Source organism: Pongo abelii, chromosome 13 (assembly GCF_028885655.2).
Source record: "Pongo abelii isolate AG06213 chromosome 13, NHGRI_mPonAbe1-v2.0_pri, whole genome shotgun sequence".
NCBI lineage: Eukaryota > Metazoa > Chordata > Mammalia > Primates > Hominidae > Pongo > Pongo abelii.
The window spans coordinates 116,473,636-116,490,042 of record NC_071998.2 but is presented as its reverse complement, the minus strand read 5'-3'; the positions used below and the strand labels follow the sequence as shown (position 1 = coordinate 116,490,042).

Genomic DNA, 16,407 nt, shown 5'->3' with positions numbered 1-16,407 from the left:
TGTCTTTCCCACATCCCTTCCTTTGGTTCTGCACTCACCTTTCTGGTTGTCCTTTCTGCTTCCTTCTCCGACTCCTTTCCTACCAGCCACCTCCTGACTCTCAGTCATTCTCAAGATTCTCTTTTCCTCACTTTACATTTGCTTACCTGATTAATGTTATCTGTAGTGATAACTTCAATTATCACTCATCTATATATTCATCAGTGGTTGCCAAATCTGTTTCCCATTCAGATCTCTATTCTGATGTCACTTAATCTACACAAAACCCCTTTGAGGGCCAGGCGCAGTGGCTCACGCCTGTAATTCCAGCACATTGGGAGGCCGAGGCAGGCAGATCATGAGGTCAAGAGATTGAGACCATCCTGGGCAACATGATGAAACCCCGTCTCTACTAAAAATACAAAAATTACCTGGGTGTGGTGGCCCACACCTACAGTCCCAGCTACTTGGGAGGCTGAGGCAGGATCGCTTGAACCCAGGAGGCGGAAGTTGCAGTGAGCCGAGATCGTGCCACTGCACTCCAACCTGGCGACAGAGTGAGACTCCGTCTCAAAGACAAAAACAAAAACTAAAAAAACCCCTTGAGGATGACAGCTGTTACCATCATCTGAGTTCTACAACGGAGGAACTGAAGCTTAGAAAGGTTAAGTAATTTACCAAAAGCACACAGCCATCCAGAGATGGTGGATATAACAAAAAAAAGTCCCTGCCTTGATAGCCCTTACAGACTAGTTGGGAAAAGAAACATTCAACAGTTTCACAACTATCTGTTTCACTTCAACTGTGGTAGAAAGGAGTACAGAATATATAGTATGAGGACATGCATGTCTTAGGAGGGTCTCACTCTGTAAGGAGCCAGGGAGATAGGGTGGTGAGAGAAGGCTTCCTGAAGAAGCACCATTTGGAGAGAGACCTGAAGTATGAGTAGAAATTAGCTGGGTAGGCCAGGTGTGGTGGCTCACACCTGTAATCTCAGTACTTTGGGAGGCTAGAGTGGGAGGATCGCCTGAGCCCAGGAGTTTGAGACCAGCCTGGGCAACATAGCGAGACTGGGTCTCTAAAAAAAAAAAAAAGAAAGAAAAAAGAAAAAATCAGCTGGGCATGGTAGTACACACCAACAGTCCCAGTTACTTGGGAGATGGAGACGGGAAGGTTACTTGAGGCCAGGAGGTCGAGGCTATAAAGAGCCACAATTTTACCACTGCATTCCAGCCTGGGTGCCACAGAGGAAGACCTTGTCTCTAAAATAAAATAAGCTGGGAAAAGAGAGGGACAAAAAGTGGAGGGAAAGGGCAGTCCAGGCAAAGAGACCAGCATGAACAGCTCCTGAGTGGAACAGTGCACAGGGCACAATAAAGAAGAGAAAGAGAACAAAGGAACAAGTCATGGGATTTGAGGTTGGAAATACAGGCAGAAACATTTTGCAGGGACCATTGGGCCAGTTTAAGAAGTCTAATTTGTTTGTTTGAGACGGAGTCTCCCTCTGTTGCCCAGCCTGGAGTGCAGTGGCACCATCTCGGCTTGCTGCAACCTCCACCTCCCAGGTTCAAGCAATTGTCCTGCCTCAGCCTCCTGAGTGGCCGGGATTACAGGCATGCACCACCACTCCCGGCTAATTTTTGTATTTTTAGTAGAGACGAGGTTTTGCCATGTTGGCCAGACTGGTCTCAAACTCCTGGCTTCAAGTGATCCACCCACCTCAGCCTCCCAAAGTGCTAGGATTATAGATGAGCCATTGCGCCTGGTCAGGAGTCTGATTTTTTTTTTTTTTTTTTGAGATGGAGTCTCGCTCTGTCGCCCAGGCTAGAGTGCCTCAGCCCCCCGAGTAGCTGGGACTACAGGTGCCCACCGCCACGCCCGGCTAATTTTTTGTATTTTTAGTAGAGACAGGGTTTCACCATGTTAGCCAGAGTGGTCTCGATCTCCTGACCTCGTGATCCGCCCGCCTCGGCCTCCCAAAGTGCTGGGATTACAGGCGTGAGCCACCGCGCCCGGCCTTTTTTTTTTTTTTTTCGAAATGGATTCCTGCTCTGTGGCCCATGCTGGAGTACAGTGGCATGATCTCGGCTCACTGCAACCTCCGCCTCCCGGATTCAAGCAATTCTCCTGTCTTAGCCTCCCTAGTAGCTAGGACTACAGTTGCACAACACCATGCCAGCTAATTTTTGTATTTTTAGTAGAGATGGGGTTTCACCATATTGGTCAGGCTGGTCTCAAACTCCTGACCTCCTTGGCCTCCCAAAGTGCTGGGATTACAGCATGAGCCACCATGCTGAGCCACCCGCCTTGGCCTCCCAAAGTGCTGGGATTACAGGCATGAGCCACCATGCCCAGCCCAAGAGTCTGATTTTTATCCCAACACCAACAGGGAGGCACAAAAGGGTTTTAAACTAGGAAATGCCATGATTGGCTGTATTCTGGGTACAGAGCAAGACAGATGCGTGGAAGCCAGTCTGGAGTCTCTCCTTCAAGGTCCTGTTGAAGAACTGCCACCTCTCTACAACCTTCTGTGGGCCCTGACTCAGAGCAGATCACATTTTATCACCATCACCTGCTTAGTCTGTAGTACCCAGTACACAGAGACTATTTACAATTCTACCTCCAGCACCCACAGAGCAGCTGCCCCCATCAGGCCAATGTTGGTTGTTGAATAAAGGGTTATTTGAACAAACAGCCAAGAAATAGTGAAGCCAGTTTAATCCAAATCTAATTTCCTAAAAATCTTAAAAATGAGTCAGAGCTCGGGGGAAGACACAGCATTGGAGCTGAGGATGCCAGATGGTCAGTGCCTTACTCTTTCTGGTAAATGGATTTTAATAAAATTAACATCTTCTCTGTGATAATTACTGCCCCCCTATCTTTCCTCTGAAGACCTTCTCAGACAGTTTGAGTCTAATTACCAGAAACTGCAGACAGTTTCATCTCTACCCTTTTTTGCTGATGATCAAATATGTTAGTAAACTACTTATAAATGAAACAAAAACTCATGCTTTTCTGTGTCTGGATCCTTCCTTACAGACCATGTTGCTTTCCTGGGCTTGTCTCCAGGTTCCAAGACTGGCAGCTGCTTCATGGTGTCCTATGCATAAGAAAGAAAGGCACTTTTTAGACACTTATGATTATCATCTTAATCAATTCAACCTCCTTTTTAAACCTTTCCTGTTGAATGTACTAATTTCTAGGCCTGATTGATTTGAATAAGCACCACCAACTTTTCATCTTTATTTTTATTATTTATTTATTTATTTATCTGAGATGGAGTTTCGCTCTCGTTGCCCAGGCTGGAGTGCAATGGCACGATCTCGGCTCATGGCAACCTCTGCCTCCCAGGTTCAAGCGATTCTCCTCCCTCAGCCTCCCGAGTAGCTTGGATTACAGGCATGTGCCACTACGCCCAGCTAATTTTTGTATTTTTAGTAGAGATGGAGTTTCACCATGTTGGTCAGGCTGGTCTCAAACTCCTGACCTCAGCTGATCCACCCGCCTTGGCCTCCCAAAGTGCTGGGATTACAGGTGTGAGCCACCGGCCTGGCCTATGTATTTATCTTTATTATTATTATTATTTTTAGATAGAATCTCACTCTGTTGCACAGGTTGGAGTGCAGTGGTGCGATCTCCACTCACTGCAACCTTCCCCTCCCAGGTTTAAATGATTCTCCTTTCTCAGCCTCCTGAGTAGCTGAGATTACAGGTGCCCACCCACGCCCAGCTCATTTTTCTAGCTTTTCTAGTAGAGACGGGGTTTCACCATGCTGGCCAGGCTGGTCACTAACTCCTGACCTCAGGTGATTTGCCCGCCTCAGCCTCCCAAAGTGCTGGGATTACAGGCATGAGCCACCACGCCTGGCTTTATTTTTTATTTTTATTTTTTCTGAGATGGAGTCTCACTCTGTCACCCAGGCTGGAGCGCAGTGGCACAATCTTGGCTCACTGTAACCTCCGCCTCTTGTGTTCCAGCAATTCTCCTGCCTTAGCCTCCCGAGTAGCTCAGATTACAGGCGCCCGCCACAATGCCTGGCTAATTTTTGTATTTTTAGCAGATACGGGGTTTCATCATGTTGGTCAACCTGGTCTCAAACTCCTGACCTCAAATGATCTGCCCGTCTTGGCCTCCAAAAGTGCTCGGATTACAGGCGTGAGTCACTGCGCCAGGGCAGCAGCTTTATTTATTGATTGATTTATTGAGATGGAGTCTCACTCTGTCACCCAGGCTGGAGTGCAGTGGCAGGATCTCGGCTCACTGCAACCTCCCCCTCCCGGGTTCAAGCTATTCTCCTGCCTCAGCCTCCAGAGTAAGCTGGGACTACAGGCAAGTGCCACCACACCCGGCTAATTTTTTTTGTATTTTTCGTAGCGACGGGGTTTCACTATGTTCACCAGGCTGATCTTGAACTTGGCTCGCCTCGGCCTCCCAAAGTGCTGGGATTACAGGCGTGAGCCACTGAGCCCGGCCATTTATTTATTTTTTAATTAAAAATAGAAACGGGGCCAGGAGCGGTGGCTCATGCCTGTAATCCCAGCACTTTGGGAGGCCGAGGCGGGCGGATCATGAGGTCAGGAAATCGATACCATCCTGGCTAACATGGTGAAACCCCATCTTTACTAAAAATACAAAAAAAAATTAGCTGGGCGTTGTGGCACACACCTGTAGCCCCAGCTACTCAGGAGGCTGAGGCGTGAGAATTGCTTGAACCCAAGAGGCGGAGGTTGCAGTGAGCTGAAATTGTGCCACTTGCACTCCAGCCTGGCGACAGAGCAAGACTCCATCTCAAAAAAAAGAAAAAAAATAGAAATGGAGGTTTCGCTTTGTTGTCCAGGCTGGTCTCGAACTCCTAGCCTCAGGCAATTCTCCCACCTCAGCCTTCTAAAAAGCTGGGATTACAGGCATGAGCCACTGCTCTCCGCTCAAAGGACAAAATATTTAAAGAAGCTGACAAATACTGAGCTCTAGGATAAATCTTGGCCTCAACATAGCACAGAAAGTAAGGCCTTCTGCTGTCGAGCTTTTTTCCTGTGAACTCACCTCCACAATCTCTTGCATTATTGGTTTTTTTGCTGTTCTTGTAATATGGCAGGCCTTTTCATAATTTTGCAGCCTGTTCTGCTTCCCCTATTTGTAATATAGCTTCCCTTCTGGGAAATTTGCAAACTCCTAGTTAACCTTCAAAGCCCAGTTCAAAAGTCCCTTCCCTGGTGAAACCTTCCCTGATTTGCCCTTTTCTCTTCCACCCACTTCCAAGTTACTTCCTTCTTACACCCACTGGGCTCTGAAGGTATTAGCCACCACCATTGCAGGAATCATTTGGAATGTTTATCTATTTAAGGCTTCTAGACTAGATTCTAGGTTAAATTCCACTGGACTAAGTTCCTAGAGGGCTGGGCCTGTCAGATCCATTCCGAGTACCTACCAATGGACCTGGCATAGAGTAGAAGTCGGGGAGTGGCTAGTGAATGAAGAAAGAAAATAGATTGAGAGATGAATGGATAAATCTCACCTGCGGCCTAGGCCACTGACAGCTGTCCCCAAAGTCCAGAGCTCAGTTAGGCTGGCTTCACGTGGGCGGGACCTCCCGCAGCAGCCGCCGCCGCTACCCGCCCAGCAAATCTCATCCCCACGTGGCAGTTCTACGGGATACGAGACGGGGTCGGGAAAGAACAGGCTGATTCGGTCAAAGTGGCCGGGACGGAGCCAGGGAAGGCCCTTCCCCGTTCTTTGCACCCGGCTTGGGCCCACTCCCCTAAAAGATTCAGACCGCTGCCCGAGACTGTGATAGACTCGGTATGCGGGGACCCTCGCCCCTACCCTCCAGCCCGGGACCTCATTACCTGCAGCGACTTAGGCCAGTCGCGAGCCGTGACTCCGCCCCGGAGGGGCGGGGCTTAGGTCCGGGCCCTCCTCCCAGGACCCGGAAGAGCGTCCAGGCCAACCGCACCCTCTTCCCTGCTCCCCCCAGGGCCCGGCGCTGCCTTCCTGGGCTGGCCGTGGATGGGTCTCCTAGACCGGGAGTGGACGCCAGGCTGTGCATTTCTCGGGAACCAAGTGGGCTGGGCCTTCCCTGGGTCCCTCCCTCCCGGACGGGATAAATAAGCCGGGGCTACTTGGAAACGATTTGCGCAATGCCGGGTTCGGGCGTCCATTTGGGGAACCTAGATTCCTGCGGCAGCTGATCTACTCTATAAGGGGCTAACAGGGCCGGGCGCCACCACACTTCAGCTTGGGCAACAGCGCAAAAACTCCCTCTCAAAAAAAAAAAATAAATAAAAGGAGGGGAGGGCATAACAGTTACATTTCCAGTTACAACGATTGTTAACAGTTTCTCAAAGGGAGAGTTGAGCATGCAATCCTCCTGCGCAGTCTTCGGGCCAGCTCAAGATTTGGTGCTTTAAACAGCTGATTCATTCCATAATTGCCATTTGTAATTATGGCGGGTGCTATGCTGAGCCAGACACCACCACCCTTTGCCTCCAGGAGCAAGTCTTAACTAGAGAGAGATCAAACAAAAAGACAACTAGGGACGACTGCCAAAAGTGCAATAAATAAAAAGTTCAGCCAGGAGAGTATCTGTTCTGAAGTTACTTTCCTCCAGGCCTCAGGGTTGTCTGTTTGTAACCATGGAGCTAATAAGATTTCTATCATAGGCTGGGCGCGGTGGTTCACGCCTATAAGTCCAGCACTTTGGGAGGCCGAGGCGGGCGGATCACGAGGTCAGGAGTTCGAGACCAGCCTGGCCTATATAGTGAACCCCCCCTCCCCCGTCTCTACTAAAAACACAAAAATTAGGCGTGGTGGTGGGCGCCTGTAATCCCTGCTACTCAGGAGGCTGAGGCAGGAGAATTGTTTGAATCTGGGAGGCGGAGGTTGCAGTGAGCCGAGATAGTGCCACTGCACTCCAGCCTGGGTGACAGAGCCGGATCCGTCTCAAAAAAAAAAAAGATGTATGTTGTAATTGTGGTGGGGAATACATAATATAATGTAAATAAAAGTGCTCAGCACCCAGCAGCTGGCACAGAGTTCTCTGTCAAGGGTAAAGCTATTCCTGACTATAAATGAACAATGTCTCTAGACATATTCAGAATCTACATTATCTTTGTTTTAGTTCATAACCATAGGTTCTCTGTATCTTTCCTGAAAATAGAGAGGTGGCTTGCTCTCTTATGTCTGTTTCAAAGAACTCCAGTCTCTGAAACTGTCTCTGTGTCCTAGGAAATAGAGAAAACAGCGCAGGTTAGAAACAGGAGCTCCTGGAGTATAGAGCTATGGTAGCTTAGTGGGAAGAGATCAAACATACTTGGGGTAAAATCCAAGCTCCAGGCTGGGTGTAGTGGCTCATGCCTGTAATCCCAGCACTATGGGAGGCCAAGGAGGGCAGATCACGAGGTCAGGAGTTCGAGACCAGCCTGGCCAACATAGTGAAACCCCATCTCTACTAAAAATACAAAAATTAGCCAGGCACGGTGGTGCACACCTATAGTCCCAGCTACTCAGGAGGCTGAGGCAGGAGAATCACTTGAATCGGGTGGCAGAGGTTGTGGTGAGCCAAGATCATGCCACTGCACTCCAGCTTGGGCAACAGAGCAAGACTCTGTCTAAAAAAAAAAAATCAGCTGGGCGTGTGCCTGTAATCCCAGCTACTCAGGAGGCTGAGGCAGGAGAATCGCTTGAACTCAGGAGGTGGAGGTTGCAGTGAGCCGAGATCATGCCACTGCACTCCAGCCTGGGCAACAGAGCAAGACCGTCAAAAAAATAAAAAAAAAAATCCAGGGTCCAGCACTAACCATCTAACTCTGACATTTGGCAAGTTACCCACTCTGAACCCTAGTTCCTCATCTATAGAATGAGGATAGTACTACCTACTGTGCAGACAGAACTGTTCAGAGGGTGTGCTAATACAGGTGAAAGGCCAAGTTGGTGAAAGGAATATTTTAGCTACTTGAAACCATAACCAAAATTTATTGACAAAATGGAATTCAAGGTCTGCAGCTCTTTCAAACATATGGAGTCTTTGTGAGTTCCCACTTTAGTGGAAAAATCCCCATTGACTGTCTGCCAAAGAGAAGTTTAGGGATATTCAGTCATTCTGCTCTCCTTCAGGAAAGAAAACCAAGACCAGGTTAGCTCTGCCATGTGTCCATGTGCATCTCCATGTACATTTCTGCTCACAGCTGCAGAATGCTCTGATGTCCCCGGTGTTTTCTGGCTAGCTCTGTTTCAAGGTGCCATGCTGGAGTGGCACATCAACAAGAAAAATTGGAAGAGGTTTGTGGGCAAATAGCAACCAGTTTTCACTGTGGGACCTATTTATTTATTTATTTACAGATGGAGTCTCGATTTGTCGCCCAGGATGGAATACAGTGGCGCCCTCAGTTCACTGCAACCTCTGCCTCCTGGGTTCAAGCAATTGTCCTGCCTCAGCCTCCCAAGTAGCTGGGATTATAGGCGTGGCCACCACGTATGGTTAATTTTTGTACTTTGAGTAGAGACAGCATTTCACCATGTTGGCCAGGCTGGTCTTGAACTCCTAGCCTCAGATGATCCACCTGCCTTGGCCACCCAAAGTGCTGGGATTACAGGCATGAGCCACCGTGCCTGGTGAACCTATGCTTTTAGACTAGAAATCACATTTGAGAATGTGGAATGCCTGAGATCTATTTTCTTTTTTTTTTTTGAGACAGGCTTGCTCTGTCGCCCAGGCTGGGGGAGTGCAGTGGCATGATCTCGGCTCACTGCAACATCCGCCTCCCGGGTTCAAGCAATTCTCTGCATCAGCCTCCCAAGTAGCTGGGATTACAGATGCCCGCCACCACACCCAGCTAATTTTTTTTGCATTTTTAGTAGAGACGGGGTTTCACCATCTTGGCCAGGCTGGTCTTGAACTCCTGACCTCATGATCCACCCACCTCAGTCTCCCAAAGTGCTGGGATTACAGGCGTGAGCCACTGTGCCGGGCTGCCTGAGATTTATTTTCTATTTCTATTTTTATTTATTTACTTATTTTGAGATGGAGTCTTGTTCGGTCGCCCAGCCTGGAGTGCAGTGTCATGATCTGAGGTCACTGCAACCTCCGCCTCCCAGGTTCAAGCAATTCTCTTGCCTCAGCCTCCTGAGTACCTGGGATTACAGGTGCGCACCACCATGCCTGGCTAATTTTTGTATTTTTCATAGAGACAGGGTTTCACCATGTTGGCCAGGTTGGTCTTAAATTCCTGACCTCAAATGATTCACTCGCCTCCGCCGCCAAAAGTGCTGGGATTACAGGTGTGAGCCACTGTGCCTGGCATGAGATCTGTTTTTAAAAATGGAAATCAAGGCCCAGAGAAGTTAAAATAACTACCCCACATAAAATGGAAAAACCAGGAACCCAGATCTCTTGTTTCTTGCAAGGAAGACTAAGAATGCATTCCAGTCATCAAGCTCTGTTACCCCATCTCCATACCAAACCACTGGAAGTGTCTAACTCCTCTCCTAAAAGCTCGCCCAACACTCTGACGCATGCTTTCTTCTTTTCTCTCTGCTGTGGATGTGAAGAATGATGTTCACTCAATGAGGTAGGTCTGCAGGAGGGAGCTTCCTGCTGTCAGATAGTGTGGTAATGTGAGGACTGCCACCTGTTTTCACTAGAACAGCACACCACTGACATCTTTACTGATGCATCAGCAAGGGAAGTAATGAATGCCGGTGAGACCTTCCTTTTAAGCACTTTACAGTTTATGAAGAACATTCACATCCATCTCCCTATTCGTCTTCCTTCCCACTTCTGAGAAGGTATCTTGAATAGGATTTATTCCCAATTACTGAGGTTCAGAGATTAAAAGTGAATTGTGGCTGGACGCAGTGGCTCACGCCTGTAATCCCAACACTTTGGGAGGCCGAGGTGGGCCGATCAACTGAGGTCAGGAATTCGAGACCAGCCTGACCAACATGGTGAAACCCCGTCTCTACTAAAAACACAAAAATTACCGAGGTGTAGAGATGAACGCCTGTAATCCCAGCTACTTGGGAGGCTGAGGTGGGAGGACTGCTTGAGCCTAGGAGGCAGAGGTTGCAGTGAGCCGAGATTGTGCCACTGCACTCCAGCCTAGGCGACAGAAAAAAAAAAAAAGGCGACAGCCTGTCTCAAAAAAAAAAAAAAAAAAAAAAAAAACCAAAAAACAGAAAGAAAGAGAAACAGCCAAACAGTTTTCTATGCTACCCACAGAGGGGTCCTTATGGGGTTGTTCTGGATTCCCATCATAACTTAAAGGGAAACTTTCACAATGTCCGGAGCCCTTGCTGTCCTGCAAATGAAGGAGGAGGATGTCCTTAAGTTCCTTGCAGTAGGAACCCACTTAGGTGGCACCAATCTTGACTTCCAGATGGAACAGTACATCTATAAAAGGAAAAGTGATGGCATCTACATCACAAATCTGAAGAGGACCTGGGAGAAGCTTCTGCTGGCAGCTCATGCCATTGTTGCCATTGAAAACCCTGCTGATGCCAGTGTTATATCCCCTAGGAATACTGGCCAGAGGGTTGTGCTGAAGTTTGCTGCTGCCACCGGAGCCACTCCAATTGCTGGCCACTTCACTTCTGGAACCTCACTAACCAGATCCAGGCTCCTTCCGGGAGCCACAGCTTTTTGTGGTTACTGACCCCAGGGCTGACCACCAGCCTCAAACAGAGGCATCTTATGTTAACCTATCTACCATTGCTCTGTGTAACACAGATTCTCCACTGCACTATGTGGACATTGCCATCCCATGCAACAATAAGGGAGCTGGCTCAGTGGGTTTGATGTGGTGGATGCTGGCTTGGGAAATTCTACACATATGTGGCACCATTTCCTGTGAACACCTGTGGGAGGTCATGCCTGATCGCTACTTCTTTTTTTTTTTGAGATGTAGTCTCGCTCTGTCACCCAGGCTGGAGTGCAGTGGCGCGATCTCGGCTCACTGCAACCTCTGCCTCCTGGGTTCTTGCCATTCTCCTGCCTCAGCCTCCCGGGTAGCTGGGACTACAGGTGCCTGCCACCACACCCAGATAATTTTTTGTATTTTTAGTAGAGACAGGATTTCACCGTGTTAGCCAGGATGGTCTCAATCTCCTGACCTCATGATCTGCCCGCCTTGGCCTCCCAAAGTGCTGGGATTACAGGCGTGAGATACCGCGCCCAGCCTGCCTAATCTCTACTTCTACAGAGATCCTGAAGAGATTGAAAAAGAAGAGCAAGCTGCTGCTGAAAAGGCTGTGACCAAGGAGGAATTTCAGGGTGAATGGACTGCTCCAGCTCCTGAGTTCACTGTTACTCAGCCTGAGGTTGCAGACTGGTCTGATGGGTGCAGGTATCCTCTGTGCCTATTCAGCAGTTCCCTACTGAAGACCGGAGCACTCAGCCTGCCACAGAAGACTGGTCTGCAGCTCCCACCGTTCAGACCACTGAATGGTCTTAAGTTGTTCTTGCAGGGGCTCTTAAGCAACATGGAAATAAGGTTGATGGAAAATAAGCATCAGTTTCTTTTTTTTTTGTTTGAGACAGTCTCGCTCTTTCGCCAGGCTGGAGTGCAGTCGCGCGATCTCGGCTCACTGAAACCTCTGACTTCCTGTTTCAAGCAATTCTCCTGCCTCAGCCTCCTGAGTAGCTGGGATTACAGGCACGCTAATTTTTGTATTTTTAGTATAGACAGTGTTTCGTCATGTTGGCCAGGTTGGTCTCGATCTCCTGACCTCGTCATCTGCCCGCCTTGGCCTCCCAAAGTGTTGGGATTACAGGTGTGTGTGTTTATGGCCACCGTGCCTGGCCATAAACATCAGTTTCTAAAAAAAAAAAAAAAAAAGAAAAATATCTAAACAACAACAGCATAACAGCATCTTCTTCCATTTGAATTTTTTTCTCCAAGAAATTCTAAGCAGATTATCCCTTTACCTTTTTTTCCTTTTTCTTTTTTTTGAGACAGGGTCTCACTCTGTTGCCTAGGCTGGAGTGCAGTGGCACAACTTTGGCTCACCGCAACCTCCGCCTCCAGGGCTCAAGCAATCCTCCCGCCTCAGCCTCTCGAGTAGCTGGGACTACAGGCACATGCCAGCATGCCCGGCTAATTTTTATATTTTTTGTAGAGATGGGGTTTTGCCATGTTTCCCAGGCTAGTCTCGAACTCCTGGGCCCAAGCAATCTGCCCAGCTCAGCCTCCCAAAGTGCTGGGATTACAGGCATGAGTCATTGTACCTGTCCTGCCTTTTTTCCTCCCCTCCCCTCCCTCTCTCTCTTTCTCTCTTTCTTTCTTTCTTTTTGATGGAGTCTCGCTTTGTCGCCCAGTCTGGAGTGCAGTGGCGCAATGTCGGCTCACTGCAACCTCTGCCTCCTGGGTTCAAGCGATTCTCCTGCCTCAGCCTTCCCAGTAGGTGGGATTACAGGCACGCACCACCACGCCTGGCTAATTTTTGTATTTTTAGTAGAGATGGGGTTTCACCATGTTGACCAGGCTGGTCTTGAACTCCTGACCTCAAGCGATCTGCCCGCCTGGGCCTCCCAAAGTGCTGCGATTACAGGCGTGAGCCACCATGCCCAGCCTCCTACATTTTTTTTTCTAAAGTCTTACATGTTACACCTTCAGAAATGCCTTTCCTGACCACCTAATACTCAGAGTTAACACTCATATTGCACTCACTCTGTGCTAGACAATGTTTTTTTGTCTTTGTTTTTTGTTTTGAGACAGAGTCTCACTGTCACCCTGATGTAGTACAGTGACACAATCACAGCTCACTGCAGCCTTGGCCTCCTGGGCTCAAGTGATCCTCCCACATCAGTCTTTAGAGTAGCTGGGTCTACAGGTATGTGCCAGCACCAAACCTGGCTAATTTTAATTTTTTTTTTTGGTAGAGATGAGGTCTCACTATGTTGCCCAGTCTGGTCTTGAACTCCTTGGCTCAAGTGATCCCCCTGCCTTGGCCTCTCAAAGTGTTGGAATTACAAGTGTGAGCCACTGTGCCCGGCCTAGACATTGTTTTAAGCCATTTTCATATACCAACTCTGTTAAACCTTTGTACAAGCCTATGAGGTAAGTAGTATTCTTACAATCTCCAGAGGAGGTAAGCATTATTATTATCTCCATATTAGAGCTGAGAAAACTGGAGTACAGAAAGGATAAATAACTTCCCCAAAGTCACACAATAAGTGGTAGAGCCTGTATATGAACTCTGCCCACATGGTGCTAGAAGCTACATCCTGTACTTTACCTCCACTATGTTATCAACCTAAAGTAGGCCTGTTTTTTTTTGAGACGGAGTCTCGCTCTGTTGTCCAGGCTGGAGTGCAGTGGCGCGATCTCGGCTCACTGCAACCTCTGCCTCCCAGGTTCAAGTGATTCTCCAGCCTCAGCCTCCTGAGTAGCTGGGATCACAGGCACGTACCACCACACCAGGCTAAGTTTTTCTTTTTCTTTCTTTCTTTTTTTTTTTTTTTAAGACGGAGTCTCACATTGTCACCCGGGCTGGAGTGCAATGACACGATCTCAGCTCACTGCAACTGCAACCTCCATCTCCCAGGTTCACGCAATTCTCCTGCCTCAGCCTCCCAAGTAGCTGGGATTACAGGCACACACCATCACACCCGGCTAATTTTTTGTATTTTCAGTAGAGACAGGGTTTCACTGTATTGGCCAGGCTGGTCTCAAACTCCTGACCTCATGATCGACCCGCCTCGGCCTCCCAAAGTGCTGGGATTACAGGCGTGCGCCACCACGCTGGGCCCTTTTTTTTCCCCCAAAGGACACAAGTACAAGTGAGAAAATGTAGACTTTTTTTTTTTTTTGAGGGTCTCACTTTCTCTCCCAGGCTAGACTGCAGTGGTGGGATCTCAGCTGGTCAGGAACTCCTGACCTCAAAAAGATCTGCCCGCCTCGGTCTCCCAAAATGCTGGGATAACAGGCGTGAGCCACTGTGCCCAGCCAAAGGTAGACCTCGTCTACTCCATTTTTCTTGCTTATAGTACCTCCTATTTTCCCTTTTGAGTACTAATCACAATTTGCAATTAAATATTTGCTCACTGCCAGGTATGGTGGCTTACACGTATAATCCCAGCACTTTGGGAGGCCAAGGCAGCAGAATAGCTTGAGGCCAGGAGTTTAAAACCAGCCTCAGCAAGACCTCACCTCAACAATTTTTTTTTTCTGTTGGCCAGGCTGGAGTGCAGTGGCACATCTCAGCTCACTGTAACCCCCACCTCAAAGCGATTTTCATGCCTCAGACTCTGGAGTAGCTGGGATTACAGGCATGTGCTACAATGCCCAGCTAATTTTTGTATTTTTAGTAGAGATTGGGTTTCACCATGTTCGCCAGGATGGTCTTGAATTCCTAGCCTCAAGAGATCTGCTCACCTTGGCTTCACTACTGGGATTACAGGTTTGAGCCACTGCACCCGGCCTCAACAACAAAAAAAATTTTAATTACCTCACCCTATGCATCTCTTCATTTGTATCTTTTGTAATATCCTTTATATTAATAATAAACCAGTAAATGTAAATAAATAAATACTGTTTGTCTCTTCCCAGCAGATTGTAAGCCTGATTAGGGCAGGGATCATATCTGTTTTATTCACATCATAAGCACTGTGTAACCTCTGTTTTCTTTTCTCTTCGAGAGGGAGTTTCACTCTGTGGGCCAGGCTGGAGTACAGTGGCGCCATCTCAGCTCACTGCAACCTCTGCCTCAAGCAATTCAAGTGATCCTCCTGCCTCAGCCTCCCCAGTATCTTGTATTTTTAGTAGAGATGGGGTTTCGGCATGTTGGCCAGGCTGGTCTTGAACTCCTGACCTCAGGTGATCTGCCTGCCTTGGCCTCCCAAAGTGCTGAGATTACAGGCATTAGCCACCGCGGCCTGGCCAATAGGCACTATATAACTATTAGTTTAATGAATGAAGAAATGAATGCTTGTGGGCATCATTCATTCTGCAACAAACTTCTAAAAATTAATTTTACTTTGAAACAATTTCATACTTTCAGAGGAATTACAAGAATAATACAAAGAAGTTCACCCAGATATCTCATTCAGGGTTAGCCAATTGTCCACAAAATATACCTTAGAGAGCAAGAGGATTAATTCCAGGGTCTCTTGAGCAACAAATATTTATTGAGAGCCTGCTACTATTGGATTACATAACAGTCTCTTAACTGGTCTCTTAGCTACAGGCATTGCACTCCCACCCCTAGTCCCATACAGCAGCTTCCTTTTACTAATTTATTTTTGAGGAGCATCTCGCTCTGTCGCCCAAGCTGGAGTGCAGTGCCTCGATCTCAGCTCACTGCAACCTCCGCCTCCCAACTCAAGGGGTTCTCCTGCCTCAGCCTCCAGAGTAGCTGGGACCACAAGCACGCACTACTGCGCCAGGCTAATTTTGGTATTTTTTGTAGCTACAGATAGAATAGAGATCTTTGTCTATTTTGTTCACGAAGTACTGCAAGCGCCTGCAGCTGTACCTGGCACATCTTTGTTGCTCAATAAACAGTGGTTGGATAAACGAATGCTGAAGGTATGCTAGTACCAGATACTGTTCTCGGTGCTGGAGTTACAGCAAAAAACTCCCTGCCCTCGTGGGATTCTCACTGGAAGCATGCTTAAGCTTAATCCATTTTTCAATCTTGACCCCACCATTTTGTTCCCTGTGAGATTTGGGGTGAACTACAGTTTCCAAGCCTCACTTTCCTATCAATCGTTACGAAGATTAAAAGGGAAAATATCATTTGTATCGCATTTAGCATCAGAAATGCTTTAATAATATTTGTTTCCCTTCCTTTCAGGCTGGAAGACTGGGGCCTGACATCTCTGCCACAGGCTTACGCGAGGTTTTCACAGGGACTTGGAAAGGTGCAAACGGTTACTACGGCCAGGCTTACCCAATTGTTAAGTGAAGATATTTTGGAGAGAGAGTGCTTAAAAGGGTTGGAAAAACAAACCAGTGAGTGGCTAGGACCACCTACTCCGCCGTTTTGCCCCGGAAAAGCCTCGCCGGCTGCCCGGAGGTGAAAGTCTGGAGGAACGGGAGGAAAAGAGAGGGGTGGCTGTCCACAACAGAAAACTACACATCCCAGCACCCCCGCGGCAGACGACTACGGGTCCCAGCAGGTTTCGCGGGGTGGACCGAAGCGGGGTCGCTTGGGGCCTGCAGTTGGGGTTCAGCCAGAGGGGGCGCCGGGCGTACCGACGTAGCAGGGAGAAGCAGGTCGAGCTCTAACGGCGCTGCGCAGACGCCACTCACGGGCCGGACGTGACGCAGGGAAAGTTCCGGCTTCGGCCTCCGCCGCTGCCGCCGCCGCTGCTACAGCCGCCGCCGCCGCTGTTGCCGCGGCTTGTTATTCCTAAAATGGCGCCGCTAGACCTGGACAAGTATGTGGAAATAGCGCGGCTGTGCAAGTACCTGCCAGAGAACGACCTGAAG

The 16,407-nt window shown here is 48.4% G+C and overlaps 2 protein-coding genes and 1 pseudogene across 4 annotated transcripts in view; 2 read left to right on the top strand and 1 right to left on the bottom strand.

Annotated features, from left to right (window-relative positions):
* The window catches only part of RABEPK (Rab9 effector protein with kelch motifs), a 34,484-nt gene extending 27,934 nt beyond the window's left edge, over positions 1–6,550 (bottom strand). For all 3 annotated transcript variants that reach the window (XM_024252815.3, XM_024252817.3, XM_024252816.3), the window contains exons 1-3: positions 5,827–6,550; positions 5,496–5,625; positions 3,021–3,079 (exon numbers count right to left, since the gene is read on the bottom strand). In XM_024252815.3, coding sequence (XP_024108583.2) covers positions 3,021–3,073 — 53 coding nt within the window. In that variant the 5' untranslated portion in view covers positions 3,074–3,079; positions 5,496–5,625; positions 5,827–6,550. The remainder of the gene's footprint in view (positions 1–3,020; positions 3,080–5,495; positions 5,626–5,826) is intronic.
* A 3,650-nt stretch (positions 6,551–10,200) lies between these two features.
* LOC100940238 (small ribosomal subunit protein uS2-like) lies at positions 10,201–10,855 on the top strand (annotated as a pseudogene).
* A 4,876-nt stretch (positions 10,856–15,731) lies between these two features.
* PPP6C (protein phosphatase 6 catalytic subunit) overlaps positions 15,732–16,407 on the top strand; it is a 41,798-nt gene continuing 41,122 nt past the window's right edge. Inside the window, exon 1 of the mRNA XM_002820206.6 lies at positions 15,732–16,407. Within this exon, the coding sequence (XP_002820252.3) occupies positions 16,333–16,407 (75 nt within the window). The 5' untranslated portion in view covers positions 15,732–16,332.